Source organism: Aricia agestis, chromosome 8 (assembly GCF_905147365.1).
Source record: "Aricia agestis chromosome 8, ilAriAges1.1, whole genome shotgun sequence".
Taxonomy (NCBI): Eukaryota; Metazoa; Arthropoda; class Insecta; order Lepidoptera; family Lycaenidae; genus Aricia; species Aricia agestis.
This window is the reverse complement of record NC_056413.1, coordinates 11,424,858-11,441,993: the sequence shown is the minus strand read 5'-3', so window position 1 is coordinate 11,441,993 and position 17,136 is coordinate 11,424,858. Positions and strand designations below refer to the sequence as shown.

General features: G+C 35.7%; 1 protein-coding gene across 1 annotated transcript in view; it reads right to left on the bottom strand.

The window, feature by feature from the left end:
- Window positions 1-17,136, bottom strand: part of LOC121729636 — an 87,527-nt gene that overhangs the window by 20,424 nt on the left and 49,967 nt on the right. Inside the window, exons 5-8 of the mRNA XM_042118208.1 lie at window positions 14,229-14,396; window positions 11,916-12,044; window positions 8,327-8,455; window positions 6,942-7,167 (exon numbers count right to left, since the gene is read on the bottom strand). Of these exons, the coding sequence (XP_041974142.1) occupies window positions 6,942-7,167; window positions 8,327-8,455; window positions 11,916-12,044; window positions 14,229-14,396 (652 nt within the window). The remainder of the gene's footprint in view (window positions 1-6,941; window positions 7,168-8,326; window positions 8,456-11,915; window positions 12,045-14,228; window positions 14,397-17,136) is intronic.

Below are 17,136 nucleotides of genomic sequence, written 5' to 3'. Positions count from 1 at the left end.
CAGACGGACAACAAAGTGATCCTATAAGGGTTCCGTTTTTTCCTTTTGAGGTACGGAACCCTAAAAACTAATATTGGTTTAATATAGAGTTTCACGGAATCTGAAATAACCGCGGTAGGGTAACGGGACTCGCATTGTGGTGGTTCCAAACGAGTTATAACTAATAGCTCGTTTATATACATTGCGTAGGTACTACCTACTACCTAGTGCCTACATCCGCTAGGTATTTCACTAGAAACGGTACAAAACTTGTCCCTTGGTGACTCTACTGCTCTACAAAATGCACAGGCCTCCTAAGAATATCACTACACTGCGCCTAAGTTTAAATATTTAAAAGACTTCTACTTCATTGGTAGCATTTTTAACCGACTTCCAAAAAGAAGGAGGTTATTATGTTCGTCTGTATATATTTTTTGTATGTTCAACCATAACTTCGCCATTTGTGGACTGATTTTCATGATTCTTTTGTTATTGTACAGGGTTGAATCAAAATTCGGTACCATAGGCATATTCACAAAAGTGGTGATCTGTGTTAGCCAGTACAGACTTCAAAGGAATGAAAATTGAATACAGAATTCGTTGAGATTAGTCGAATTTTGAAAAAGGCACTAATGAAGAATAAGAATTATTCATACTTTTTAGGTCATTTTAAGAATAGTGTTTTTTTATTGGAAGTCGGGTTCAATTTTTTTGTTAAAAATAATAATTAAACTCGTGTAGCTTACAAAACATTTGTATGGCTCTATCTATTTTATGTACTTGTTTTGAAAAAAAAAAGAGAATATAGAGAAGTATTTCGGAGAACGTGAATATATTATATGACCAAAGAGGGCTTTCGTTACTCTTAATGGTTTGTTATTTCATCATGTAAACCATTTTTAAGAACCAAAATTTAAATGGCCCAGAAAATTGTCTATAACGTATGATTTATGGAGGTTACTGTCCAAAATAAATAATCTCAACACTTTCTCTATCCTTTCGGTAAAACAGGTTTGGTGTGTGCAAAAAATGTTATATAACGTCGGATAAGTTGAATTACGTATTAGCTGACTGGACATGGTCTAGGGGGCACTGACCTGTGTTACTGGTTAAGACAAGGCCGCCCAAGGCCGTCGGACCCGCGTTACCGCTTGTAACTTATAACATACGTATTATAAATTGCAAAAAGAATGTTTACAGAGGTTTACAGCGATAAAAAATACTTCGAATGTGATTAACGGATGTTACGATTGTGGAGATGAGGCAAAAGACAAATTAAAAATGAAATATTATGCATTTAGAGTACAGAAAATCGTAGAGCTTTTTCGTAGCAGTTTCAGCGTTATAGAGACAGCTATTTACAACGCCTAGTACAAAAAAAATCTACTTACAGTTATTACACTATTTGATGTAAAATAATTTAATTTTTACCCAGTAAAATGGGAAACGAAGAAAAGGAGAAAAGATTTTCAAACTGTGATCATAATAATTTCAAGAAAAAAATATTCCGCTCAAACTTAATCAAGTTATTGCCTACTCATCAAGAATCAAGATTAAAGGTAGGCCTAATCACATTTACTACGGCATTAAAGCCAAATAAAAAAATATATTAAAATTACATACAGAACACGCCCATTGTGCTCCTAATATATTAATCTCGATTCAATTGAAGTTGAATTAAAGAGGCAAGACGAAATCGAGTGAACAAAAACCTCTATTGATTTCCTAAAGTTGCCCGTTAGAGAGCACGCACGAGCGAACTCGATTTTTTTGCATCTAATGCAACCTGCGCGATGATTCAGCGATATCGATATTGTAAACATAACGAAATTATGTCGACACACAATAGGGATGTGCCATCGCTTACTCGATCAATTTGCTGCCATTGAACTTTATTCGATTAGAGCGAGTTTCACGTTTTTGCTATTAGTCGTTTAGTCGTTTGCGAAATTCGATGTCATGCATATAATTCCGAGGAATGAGCATTTATCTTAGTGTAACGAATTATCCTACTTATCGTAGTGCTAGCCGTTTATTTGAATGTACAAAATCATCGACTCAGACAAATCAAAATATGCCTACACCCTACACTAATCCTTACTTCCATTCCAATAATATTATCATGAATGCAAAATGTATCTGTCCTTCTACTTTTTGCTACCTTGTGACGTTTTTGACACTGAGATTGGTATATTTATAATACTTTGAGACTCAGGAACAGCAAAGCCATCCTACGTCATACATATTCTAGCAAATTTTATCGTGGAAACTTCATACAACTATGAATCATAGTTAATATCTACATCAACTTATTAAAGTCAACCTGCAAGTATCCATTATGGTTATAACAGCGCGAGTTTTAGTACCTAATACCTATAAACCTAACCTATATGTTAGACATTTCCAATCTAAGTTATAATCAGTTTTACATGGTTATGTATAAATTAATGAAACCATTATATAACAGTATCCAGTCTCCGGCCTACTGGAACTAGCGGAACCTAACTGTCTTCTCAATCATTACAATATTTACATTACAACTTGATCCCTTAACCGTTACTGTTAGTTATAAGAGGAGTTTTATGATACAAGAATGTAAGTTGAATGTATTAATAATAAAAATGCCAAGTGTGCCTGTATATCTGATACCTTTACACGCTTAAACCATTGTCCAAAAAAGGTTGAATACTCGTAGCATTAATTCTGCTCGCAAAGGAATATCCTATTTTTAAAACGTTTAAATAGGTGCCACATACTTGCATCTTCCAACACAAAAATAATTAAATGAATGTAGAATACATCTCTCATCCGTCACTCAGGAATCAGGATGGAGAGAACAAGAAAAAAGAATTAATAGTTTTCATTTTGATAGTCAGGGCTAGTCAACATTTCAGAATTAATAAACTGACCTTATAGAGTACAGTCGTGATGTGTTACGCCTCAAGCAAACGATTACTATGCATTTCTTATGATCATGTTTTAAAATAAGTAGTATTCCTACAACTGGAGGGTAAGGACTTGCAACGGAAAGTATTGTAATAATTATTCCAATTGTCGTAAAGGACAGCATATTTTTAAATCTAATTCTCGCCAAAATGTCCTTTACGACAATTGAAATTTCCGGTATCGATATTATGTCGATATTACATAATATTGTTAATAAATATTTAATTGCATAAATAGATTTGGGATGAAAATTGATACAGAAATTAAGATCGAAGACAGGAAAGCGCAAATTCGCGAAAAACGTTTATAATAGAAAGGCGATTTGCATATTTTATATCATTTTATATCAGTTTATAACTTATTTGTGTCACACTATAATAAACAAACTATTATTTAAATATTTAAATAGACGTATAACATTAACCTAATTTCATGGGAAATTAATTAAAAGTCGGGTCGAAAAAACCTGCTTTTCGAGTACCCACCATATTAAGTGATTATACATAATTTATTTATTTTATTCCGGAACTCTTATGTTCCGTTTTCTTTAGAGTTCTAGTTAGTTAGAGTTTCTTTAGAGTTTTATAGCTGTACCACACACGTCGCTTGTAGTGTTCGATAAACCAACGTGAAAATTCCGCATTTAACACGATATAACCCGACGAAATAAGGTATGTCCACCAAGTGTCTTTCAATCAATTTCGACAGACCTACCTTATTCCGTCGGCTATGTCAAGCCCGGCCGACCAACATTGACTTGATATAGCCCGACCAATTAAGGTATTGTGCCATCTGACATAACCCGACAAAATAACGTATGTCCGCGATCTGCGTATGAATCAATTCCTCTGATTGTATATTCTCACGCGTGGTTAATGAGAACTGGTAATTGTTGTTTTTGCCAACTTCCTCGCGTTGCGGTGCTTTAATACGGTTAATACGTTCACATGCTTCTTACGGCTCACCTCCAACGTGAATACAATGTCAATAACGTATTTACGTGAACGTATGTAAAAGTCGGCTTAGGAAAATTCACTAATACTTCAATGTTTTCACGCGAAAAGCAGCACCAGCAGAGACAGTAAACAACAAGTTTCGTGCGACGTTTGGCAACGATTCTGTCATTTTGATGTGACGGATTTTGGAAGGATTGTTTACTGTATGTGCTAGTAGTGTCCTCTGCACCGACCTTTTCGTAAAAATCCATATTTAACCGACTTCTTTGAATAAATTTTACTGATACAGATTACAAATATTATATACTACTTTTGCTTCTACTACACCTTTTGCTTTTAAATAGGAAAAGCTGCTCTTTCGGATAACTTCTTGTAAGCTTAGCCCATTTAAAGTGATAGCGCACGTACATACATTCATTGAGAACACATAAACTTTCTAACATTTGAATATGAGATCGACTTTCAGCCGGTTTTAAGATTAGGTGTGACAATTTTTCGATCTACATTTAATTCTGAAAAGGAAAATTCAAAATTTATAAGCTTAATATCTATCTACTAAACAAAAAATAACATGGCACTTGTTTTTTACCATAGATATTTCTTCAAACGAGGTGCTTAGTTAACATTTGGGTGCTATGATTTAAAAAGTACTGTACCTATGCGTTATGCACATTTTTATTTGCTGCGAGGTTTCGTAGCAAATAATAATAATAATAAACAATCACCCTTCATTATTGAAGCAACTAGCAACACTACGTACATTACGCAACTCAGTACTTAGACAGTTTGGGCGTACTTTTTATTAAATTTCCTTCACAAAGTGCCGTTAGGACCACCGCGCCGGCGCGCGGTTACAAAACACTATGATATCAATTATAGCGATGTGCCTGTAACAAATTTGTCTACGTGTTAACATTTTGTACTCATTACTTTTTGTGGACCGCCCGTCGGTGTGCCGAGTATCATAATCAATAATTTATAACGCCAGTAGGAGCCATTAGAGAGTTTAGTAGCAAATGACTCATGTTCAGCAGGAGGAAAATGGTCGCTGACAAGTGATTTTTGCACCAACGATTTTTATAAGATACGTCCGAATAAAGTTTCAAAAATGGTGTCACGATTCATTGACAAAAATATTATACTATCTTACATATTATTAATAAGAAAATAATTTTACTACACTCGCATACAGCTTCTTCAATAAGGCAAGCTGTAAAGAATTTAAGTATTATAGAACTCTACGAAACCTTAACACATACCCATAATTATAAAATCTTACCGTGCATGTTCTATGACTAAACTAATGTAAACTTTGATTAAAAACCTAAATTAAATTCAATGTTGAGCTATGATTTGATGTTCAATTACAAGCTTGGGCTTGACTAATTGAGATGTAAACAGAAAAATGAATTTTATCGTACACATCTATGGAGAAAAAATTATTACCTTCTTGCTTATTCCTACTTATATTTAGATGTTCAAGATCAGATAAAGACTGTTAGTTAATTACTTACTAAATGCTACTGTAATATATTGCGTATAAATTACGGGATAAAAAAGAACTTTGCAGGATTTTTTGTGATTTGCCACAAGTTTTCATGACGATTTCAACGACCCCTTTTACAATTTACATTTTTTATTAAACTATTTTATCTATTTAAGCAGACTAATTAAAATCTAGAAGGCATTTAAATGCGGTTAGGAATTTTTATATCCTTCAATATATTGGCGTTAATTGCAAGCAAAAACCAATCGCACATATCTTGAGCACATAAATTGTTGGCGCAATTCTTTTCACGTAGAGGATGCGTCTACTCCACGAAGAGACATCCGGGATTTGCGTGCTAAAAATACTAACCTGGCATATCTATATTATTTTTATCTTTGTAATTTTGATAATTTTTGTAAGTAAATGAGAGATGTAATATGATTTTAATCTGTTGTCTGTAAACGTAAGGCTCATATTTTCGAAAAAAAGTAGAGTAGACAAGCTCTTGATAAATCTATAAGTTATTTCAATTATTGTTTTAGTGAGTATGAGAAATATAATATAACTTAATTGAATTATTTTAGTGGCTGCAGCTGCACATAATAAACTGCGGAAAGTTGTAACACTGAAAGTCTGAAACGCCCGGTTTTTTTTTAAATCTTTAATGACTTGGTCTAAATGAATCTTTGACGACCGCCTAAACGTAACACAATAAGGCACAATTTAAAAGGTAAGTGAAATTATTCTATTAAAGTCGTCGATTTCATTCTCGGAGGTGTGATTAAGTTTCTCATGTGCTTTATATGCATGATATGTAATTTGTGAGTGCAAGCTGTTCTCTAGCCATAAGTAGTCTGAGAGCGGTAATTGTATGAAACTATTATTACATGTGACTATACTGTGTAATTTGCTGCAGCTACTACCTTTTATAACTTCGGTTTCTATTTATGTACTTTATGTTTTAATAAGTCAAGATATAAGCTTGAAAATTAACTCTACGTTTGTTTTGTAAGAATTTTCTTGGCATAGGATCAAAAGAAGACACTCGTGTGTATTTCATAATTGACTATTGTTAAAGTTTAAAATGTTAATTGACATTTTAAATTAGCTCTACCACTCTACCATGTACATCTTTAATACTCTTTAAAGCTCGGAAGATTTATTGAAACTACATAATAATTTACATAGGATTGAAAAAGAGACCTGCGGGGCTAAAATGGTCACATTTAGCAATTCCTCTCAATCAATTCAGCAAATGAATTGTCAAAACTAACAAACTGACAAGTGTCAAATCAGTACAAAAATACAGAAATGAATTGCAAGCAGAGTTGCATTTTGCGATTTTAGAAAAATGAATCATATTATGATTCATATCATGATTCTTCAAAGCGACCATTTTAGCCCCGCTGCATGTTTCTTAGGTGAATAAGTAAAAAGTTTTAGAATTTTCAAGAGTCTAACTCCTCTAGTCTGCCAGTGTGTTTCCTATATCTGCATTATCTTCAAGAAGATTCTAATTAACTAATACAGGTAGCTAACAAAACCTTCAACAAAAAATAAATGGTACTCACTCTCACAGAAGTTCTCGAAGTATTTGCCAATGGGTTCGCCGTCGTCGATCAGCGGTCTCTCAGCGTTCAGGTAGGCTGATGGTCCATCAGGCAGGGTGTGGTGGTCGAGGTGGTACAACCGGCAGTTGTAGGCGGCGGAGTGAGGAGCACCCAGGTATAGAAAAGAGCGGCAGAGGAACTCCGATTCGATCTCACAGGCCAGACGACAGGCCGCTTCGGACGTCACCTGCGCAAAGTGTTGTAAATCAAAAATTTGGAAGATTGAGTTTTATTTTTTCCGTTTTCATTTTTGTCACAGGATACTTACAGTATTATTGTTGATACTATTGTCTTTATGATCGTAAAATAAAAATATTGAAAAATAAATTTATTTGAAATAAACACGCTGTAATAACAATTTTGTATTAGGAATTAAACTTTAAAGTATACGTGCAGCCGTTGTAGGAGCCACATTAAATACAATTTGGCCAATTGAAAGAGAGTAAGCAACCGTAAAAATATAAAATTGTAACGGCATATTTTTAACAGTACTTGTAACCTATATATTTACTCTATTGGAAACAATTCTTACAATTTAAAAAAAATAACCAAACTGAAAATAAAAGCAACAAATGTCTAAATAGATTTAATAATTTTAACAATAAGTGCGAAAAAGCTAACGTACCTATATCAAAGTAAGTGGGCCAATAAAAATGCACCTCAATAAACATAAAAACATACCGTTACGGGTAAAAAAAGCAACGTATGAAATAATTTAGCAGCACAATTAATTTTTCTCATTATAATTCATGTTATAATGTGTTTAATTCGGTTGTAATTTATTAATAAATGACCATAAATATAAATAATTTAAGAATGTTTGACAAACATTTAATACTAATTACTTTAGAAGTTGTATTTATCATATTGTCAAGCCAATAACTTCTGACAATTTATCGTACGCACAGTAAACGTAATATAATATCTTAAGTCTTAACTGTGCCGTAAAAATTAATGAACATTGCTAAATTAACTTTAATTGATATTAACAAATGTAGTTTTAACTTCTTTATTGTCAAAGGTCTTTGACTGATAAGATTTTTATATTGGTTAACTGTTAAATAAAGTTAGCCTTTATAGCTCATTCAAATTAAACCACCCACGACCAGTCTTGATAACACAGTGTTACACAATAAAGCAATGTAATAATCCGATTTGTAAAAGAATTAAAAATATAAATGGAAAAAAAATATGTGCTATGTATATTGTAGAGTCCGTCCGTACACTACAGTCCAAACCACAATTTCATAACAAAGGGAAAAATTTCTATAAAATTTCGGACTATGTTTGGCCTCTAAACACTAAAAGAAATCGTCAATAAAAAAACCAATTTGTTGGTTACATACCTGCAGCTCCTTATCGGTGTAGTAGTGTAATCCGGCGTACTGCGCCACTTTGTCCTCCGCCACGCCGACCCTCGGCGCCGTGAACACTCTCGGGCCCTTACAAGCCTGCGACGCCTTCAGGCACAGGTTCTGCACGACCACACAACGTGTTATAATAACAATCCTGGCGCAATCGGATAATGATGGAAAAACACTTATGTTTTATGATTTAATGCGAAAATTGAGCCCTCGCGGTGCTGAGTTCGACGAAAACCTTGTAGCTACGTGTCGTTTTAAGTAGGTTGACAGGTGTAGATGCGTGTTATTATCTTTCTGTAGGGTCTACGCTTTGATTTTGCAGCGTAAGGGTGTTCACACACTGAATCCACTCCAAAGAACGTAAGTAAGCTTTATGTGGAGTTTTTAGTACTTAATTTGACTTGCACTTAATATTTGCCTTTCATTTGGACGATGAGTTGGCAACGTACCTTTTATAGCTAATTTTATTCTTGAGCATCACAACACAAAGCTTACATTTCAATGCCTTTTACTAGTCGAGTCAATGTAAAGTGTCCATAAAAATGCAACGTGCTTCATTGCATTTAGCAATTGCATGTTATCGCTGTTTTCACACATGAAAGAACATCGTGTTATTAATAAACACCATATGAAATTAATAGTTATTGCTAATTAAACTATCTTATCGTACGCACTTATCACGCAAATATGAGCAGACATAGTCTAATTATTATTATTGTAATAATTACAATAATAATAATTAGACTATGTCTGCTCATATTTGCGTGATAAGTGCGTACGATAAGTGAAAATTATTCATCCTTGTTATAATGTGTTGATGTGAACGAAGTCGCGGACAGCAGCTTTTTGTTAAATAATAATTATTATTATTTAACAAAAAGCTGCTGTCCGCGACTTCGTTCACATCAACACATTATAACAAGGATGAATAATTTTCACTTTTTTGCCACTTTTTCACATTGGTCACATAGTGATTTTATAAAGCCTTTCAAGCCTTCCTCGATTAATATATCTTTTCAATTCGAACCAGAGACTTTAGCCAAGACAAAACATGAGTCTAATGTTGACTTTATTTTACCGAAAGCTTATGCCAACTTCATACATTTTGATTGGCGATTTTATCATGAAGCGATAAAGAAAACGTAATTTCAAATCAAACAACTTTTCAGCATTAGTATAGATAAGAGGTTTTCCACTTCGTGACTCATAAGTCTTTTAAGCTTAGGGACAATTCCATTTCGCGACGTCCGTTCAAACGCTGATTTATTATGAGTTAAGTCCGGAAGTCTCTTATGTGCATATAAAACGATTTTACGACGCAATAAATGTTTTGATTTTGAACTAAACATCTATTAAAATTGAAGTTTCCATCAAAAGGAAATTGCTTCTGGCTATATGACGCTTTAATTGCCATACCTATTATTGAGTTTACTGAACTATAACCTTAGAATAATAGCTTTAACGGAATAGACAATTCGACTACGACCTCAACGTCTATCAGCAATCGTTTTAATATTTGATCTGTCGATTCCATGGAACAACTAAATAATATGTTTCCAGAGCTAATAATATAATATAAAATATTAAGAGGATACACCAGGGGCGAGAGAAATTGAAAATAGGTATTTGAAAATGTATTGCTGTCTCACCAATCTCAAGTCTCCCACCGCAGAGCGCGATAGAGACAACACGACAAAAGTTCTAATAAAAGAACAGAAAATCATCGATTCGTTGTCTGCTGATTCCTTCTCCAAAACTTAACCGATTTAAGTACTTTTTTCATTAAGAATTAAAGCAAGGCTTGAGCTGTGTTCGTATGTTTTAGTTTTTTTGTATATATTAGCCAGTTTTATTTTCTGGGTATTTAAACACAGAGGAAAATCTTGCCATTTTTTTGGGTTTTTGGATGTTCTTATCTTTTTTCATAATAAAATTATGAAAAAAAAGAAAACATAGGGACATGCTAATAGTGGCCATAGGTATTCAGGAAAAAAATCATAACTCTACCGGCATTATCCAGGGAGGAAACAGGGGACAGCGTTTGTATGGAAAAACGGCGATGTGGACTCCTCTTAATAACTCGATCGTGGGAATCGCAGATATAATAGATTTTCAATTGGTATGCGACAGCCGAGTGCCGCTTGGGGATTGATGGGTTAATTGTCAACATTTTTTTCATTTATCTAAATTTTTGGGTTACAACCTTTTTGCAACTCCAAGCGCTAAAGTACAAGGTTTGAATAGAAATAGTATTGGGCCCGCTGGGCTTGACACGTTACAATGTAACGAGGAAAGCATGGAGTAAACATCTCCAGCCTGGGGGTACGCAGCTATCGTTGTTGTCGATGTAATTCTGTAGCCATTGTATTATTGGCTTCGGCGAGAAGCGGCTAAGGAAAAGGGAATAACGAATTTGTTAAGAGACAATAGAGATTCTGTATTAATGCCTTAAGAGATCACTTCAAGTATATCCATAATCTAATCTATTTATATGGTTGCTTTTGTTTTGAAATCTAAAATAGACGTTTCTTAAGATGTGATTGCTGCTTAAGCGTACTTACACAAACGTATGTGTTAAACTTAAGTGTGTAACAAGTTTTATTTTTTTAATGAAATAAGGGGGCAACTTCCGTCGCCCATGGACACTCGCAGCATCAGAAGAGCTGCAGGAGCGTTGCCGGCCTTTTAAGAGGGAATAGGGTAATAGGGGAGGGTAGAGATGGGAAGGGCAGGGAAGGGAATAGGGGAGGGTAGGGAAGGGAATAGGGTAGGGGATCGGGCCTCCGGTAAACTCACTCACTCGGCGAAACACAGCGTAAGCGCTGTTTCACGCCGATTTTCTGTGAGAACGTGGTATTTCTCCGGTCGAGCCGGCCCATTCGTGCCGAAGCATGGCTCTCCCACGTATATAATAATAATCTAAGCATGGTGAGTTTTTTCCCACACGAGAATCTAGGATTTTATTATACAAATACATCTTATAGGGTGAAGCCAAACGAGCGTAATTTTGTGAGTCGTAAGTCACAGAATTTCGGTTGGCAGAAATTCTGCTACATTCAGTTTTATAGAAAATTCCTCATTCACACGAGCGTAATTTTGTAAGTCATAATTAGTATGAAACATAATTTACGCTACCAAAATTCTGCGACTCACGAGTCACGACTCACAAAATTACGCTCGTTTGGCCCCTTTGAGTGAATGAAAACCCTAATGCCCACTAGAGACGGCAGAATATAACCGAACAATTCGACCACAGATGACACATTAATTTTCAAAGACACCGGAATCGGCGCACTTTCACAAAAGCGTCATTTACATTTATATCTATTTTGGCTGAACCATTCAGTGTCATAGTGGAACAGGCCATTTAGCCGAAACTTTTTCGTTTTCGCTTCGTTATAGAATCGCGGATCAAAATGTATGGAATTGACAATAGACGTCATATTAACGAACGCTTATGTCAATTCCATACATTTTCATCGGCGATTCTATAACGAAGCGAAAACGAAAAGATTTTGGCTCACCCCCATGTATTAATAAAAGTAGATTTTAAGTAAATGATCCCACTAACCTCAAAGTAGTCAGTTCCAGGTGTGTCGACGAGCTGCACGAAGTGCTGCGCGGTGCGGCGGTCGGAGTCGCTGAGGGCACACCGCATGCTGCCGTACTCGTACTCCGCCGAACGACACGGGAACCGTTTCTGTAGAGGAAAAGATTAAGTAAGTCAAGTAAGTAACGAGAACTGTCTAAAGGAGTGATCCGCAAAAGGTGTGCTGCGACACTCTGTTCAGGGCCCCCGTAAGGGCTACTGGCGCCTGTGTGCAAAAAAATGATTTTGGCGGCCCTTTAGGCAAATTTTTTGGGTCCTTGGTTTTGGCGCCCCTAAAGATGTCGATTTGGCGCCCCTAGAGGATGGTGCCTATGTGCATTGCACACATTGCACGTATGGTAGCGGGGGCCCTGACTCTGTTGTATAGTTAGTATGCCTTACACGCTGATTAACTTCTGGTATACCCCCAAAAATTGTAATTTTACTAAACGTAAGTTTCGGAGACATTGATTCCTAGGCAGTTGACGGACCTACACCATTTGGTCGGGATATAGTCAATTCAATGTTTAGTCGTGATCTGACGGCTAGGTTTGACGTAACGCGACCAACTTATGTAGGTCCGCCATCTGCCTAGGAATCAACTTCTCTGAATATACCTTGAACACAAAAAGTTTGCGGAACACTGGTCTAAAGAGTGGCGGCATTTTCCACGAGTCGGACGGACGAAGAATGAAAATATGCCAAGGTTTCTAAAAACAAACTAAAAGCTCGTTTTGTCAAATGCGGCCTCTTCAAGGTAGCTTAGAATAAACCAACACTGAATGTGTAGAGACTAGAGAGGCATATTCGTCTATACTCTATACCTTTCCCAACCTGTGGTCCGCGGACCCCTGCGGGTCCGCGAGTATATGTTTGGGGGTCCGCGGTGTCATCTCTGGACCATACGTAATCGGTTGTTTTTTTTTTTTATGGATGCTTCACACCACGTCAGTCTGGCCCCGTGCTAAGTACCTAAAGGACTTGTGTTACAGGTACCAGACAACGGAAATATATTTAATAATTTTATACTATACATATATTTAAGACTTTTATTATTTCATACACATATTTAATACACATCCAGACCCGGGAACATTGAAAACTTTTGTTCCGTCGGCGGGATTCGAACCCGCGACCCCCGGCTTGAGCTACCAAGGCGCTTACCACTGAGCCACAGAGGTCGTCAAATTTTATTAAGAATACTGAAACCGTGAAAACTGTGCCTTACTTCCTGGGGGTCCGTGGCTGAAAAAGGTTGGGAAACACTGCTCTATACTACAATTCACTAACTTTGATTGTGCATCTACGATTAATAAAAACTAGTTTTTATTATTCGTAGTTGTGCATGCTATAGCCAGCTATAGCCCTCTTCGCTGTCATGGTGACATGGTTAATTATAGCCCAACGTGAACGTCGACTTTAGGAGAACAAGTCATGAAATTACTTTCTTTAAACAAGTAAGTTTTCATCATCGTCATCAAAAATCATATTTAAAGGAGACTTTTCCGGACCTAAGACAAAATGTAAGCTGACCAGTGTAAGAGAGAGTTGCAAAATTGTTTATAGCCGAGGACAGCTATAAATTTTAACTACGCGACTCTCTCCAACATATTATGCGTTGGTTGCACTCGGAATACCAATATCGATTTCCCATAAACATACAGTATATGGGGTCGCTTGCCATTAATATCCCCTATCCTTGACTTATCGAAGTGGGACAAGGCATAAAACAGATAAATAACATAACAATGAGAGGGCGCTTAGAAGAGACAAATCGCCTTCGAAGTTTGAACACGACCGATATGCGCGGACGCAGACAACGCGCTTCGGCCTTACTACAAAAGCAATAAGGTTGAATAGTGAAAAACCGAGAATGTTGGCTAATGGGTAAGAAAATGATACTATAGGGCTCGCACACAAAACTGCAATCGTGTTGCGAATTCCAAACGCAGATGGGAATCGGATGGCAGTGTCAATTTCACGCGTCTCCTCCATGGTTTGATAAAACCTTTGTTCAGTAACTTTACTATCGGAGAAATTGAAACATAGCAGACCATTAACGTTATTTGATCAGCTATCAGTTTTTGTCAAATGTTGGGCATATTATGCTGATAATATTATAGTTTTCACCTGCCTAATAATCAATTTCTCTGATGATTTTGTAGAGAATAGTATAAGCAAACGAAGCGTTATCTCTGAAAAAAACAGGATTCATGTTGTTACCACAAACTTTCGCGGCATCGCAGTTCAGTATGCAAACCCTTATCACCAATTTGAGTAAAGTGGATACATTACCTCATTGAGGCAGGCAGAGAGGCAGGCCTCTTTGGTTGAAGTGTAGATTATGGTATTGTCTAGTCCCCGCAGAGCCTTGCCCGGCACTCGCTCGAACGCCCACGGCCTGAGGCAGACATGCTCCGACCGCACCGTCAGCTTGACCATGTAATACGTGTTTACAGATCGCTAGAAAAAAAAACATTATGTTAACAATGAGGCCTAGATAATCTATGGTTAATAGGGAAGAAAGGTTTATAGAACTGAAAAAAAAAAAACAATTAAGAAGAGGCAAGGTTTATAGACCGATCACTAGAACTAGAACTATATTTAAATTGGTAATAATATCGACTATAATAATATAGAGTAAGAGCCAGCGACTGTTAGACTTTCGTTACTTGTAAATAGATGAAACTTTTGGCCTTCAGAATTGGATACCTCCTGAAGTAACCGCGACTAAAACTCCATAGCTGCTAGAAGTTCTTACCGTGATTATAGAGGTCATCTATAAAATCTTTCAGCTTTTATAAATTAACGTAAGTCTTGCTGCCGCTGGCTCTTGGGCTAATAGACATATAATATAATATTAGGTGTAACAATTCAAAGCGTGTTACAGCAAACATTCGGTTAATATTCTTATGGAATCTGTCAATTTGGCAACATTTTAATATAGAATCGCTACAATATTGTAGAGATGCATAGTACTAAACTTTATATTATTATACCTGATGTCGGAATTGTTTTTAAAAATAAGCCTATCATCAATTTTACATTAATATCATGCAACCTAGTTGCAACTATTCTTATGACTTTGTAGTCCAATAATATTGCTGGCATTAAAACTATAAATAGCAACACGTTTCTATAAATATCAGATGAGAGAAAACAGACGATCTGATGAAGACATAATTTAGCTCAGTGCTTTTCAACCTTTTTTATGATGCGACCCCCTGGAACGAAAAAATGATTCGCGACACCTTACTCTTTACTTTTTTATCATAATATTGTATATTATGTTTACGAAAGTATGCTTTGTTAAAATACTTCTACTTAATATTATCTCAATGTATTAATCTTCATTGTTTTCTACTTAAATAGTTCTCTCAACCTCTGGTAACCCCAGAAGCTTCTCGGCCACTCAGGGGGAACCGACCACCGCGACCCACAGGTTGAAAAACACTGATTTAGCTGTTAGAATGTCGCCTGCGCATATTATTATCATTGAGTCTTTCACAGACAGAACAAAAAGAGAATCGCAGATAGCATTCTTATTTATACATCATAAAGTAAAAAGTTATGCAGATTAAAGAAATATCTCAGACATACGCAATTATTGAAAACTCGATATCGAAAAAGTAAAGTACGTTTTTGTAACTAGCGTTGGTAATTATGAAGTAATTTATCGATGGAGCCTTTTTGCCTATTTATTTTTATAGCAACAATTGATTTGCTAATAATTATGGTTCAGTGAAAAGACGGTGTGATCAAGTTTTATAGTTCCGACTTTCCAGTTCCGACATAGTACATACTACGAGTACATACTTACATTGTGTTGCCGGTATTGTGATTAGGGAATGCAATCCCGCAAGATAATTTCAATCCCGGTATTTGCGGGATTGAACCATCACAATCCCGCTGGATCCCGGTATTTGCGGGATCCCGCAGGTTGATTTTAAACTTTTATGCTCAGAAAGTCAAAGAAAACAAACTTTGTGGAACACTTTTTTACAGGGGTTTATCAATAAAAATAAAAATAAACTATTTTTATATGTCTAGTGTCTAATCGTTATAATAATAATTAAAAAAAAACTAAAAATCTCACTTATTTATTTTCATTTTATAATTAAGTTTTTTTTTTTCGAAATATAGATATAATAAAATTGAACTCCAAGAGTCCGCTACATACATACAGCCGAAACTTATAAAAGTATGTTAAAAAAGTTAAAGCATCAATTTTGTGTCGTCTGCCAAACGGCTCCTGATATTCCACACTAGGTAGCCAGCAGCTGAAAAAGTTAGCTCAGCTTCCACGCTGGTTCGTACAATTGTCATTAAAAGTGAATTTAAGGTAAATAATTGTTTAGTGGGCTGCTAGTAGCCAGTTCACGCACCTCCGCCTGCAGAGTTACACGTATGAATCACGATTCTTTGTAATCCCGCCAGTTCCGCGGGATCCCGCTAAACTTTCGACCGGGATTAGTCCCGCAAAATGCATCCGGGATCCCGGTATTTCGGGATCCCGGTATTGCATTCCCTAATTGTGATAATATTATATTGTGATTTAACATTCCCAAACCTAATATGGTTTCAGAACCAATTAACGAAATTGGTCCAGTCGTTCTCTAGTTATAACAAGACATTCAAATTGCAATCTATTTTTGAAAAGTATAAAAGATACGATAACTTGAAAACATAACGAAGATACATTTAATTGTCTGGTGTAGTAAAGCGCGATTATTAAAACTGAATGTAAAGTTTTTAATTTGCACATTATTTATTATTTACACATAAATTTGATGCAATGGCTGCATTTTCTTCACAAAAGTAATAAAAGTTACCGTAATTTCATCAAGACTATTTATTCACTTTTATCATAATATCAAACAATCTTTCTTCAGCTATCTTGAAGGTTTTGACTTTTAATAGCTTTTTAACCGACTTCCAAAAAATGAGGACGTTATATGTTCGGCTGTAGATATTTATAACATTATTTGCATTCAACAAAACAGCTTTAAGTATTAGAAATTATTATGTATTGCTTGTTTTCCTGTAATTAACGTCATATTAACGAAGTCTTAACACATACTACAAAATAATACATGTCAGAAGAGAGAGAGAGAAAGAGAATTGCTATAGTACTACATAAAATATTGTAATCTAGATATTATGTGTAATGTAACTATATACTTACTACTGTTAAGTAGTCACG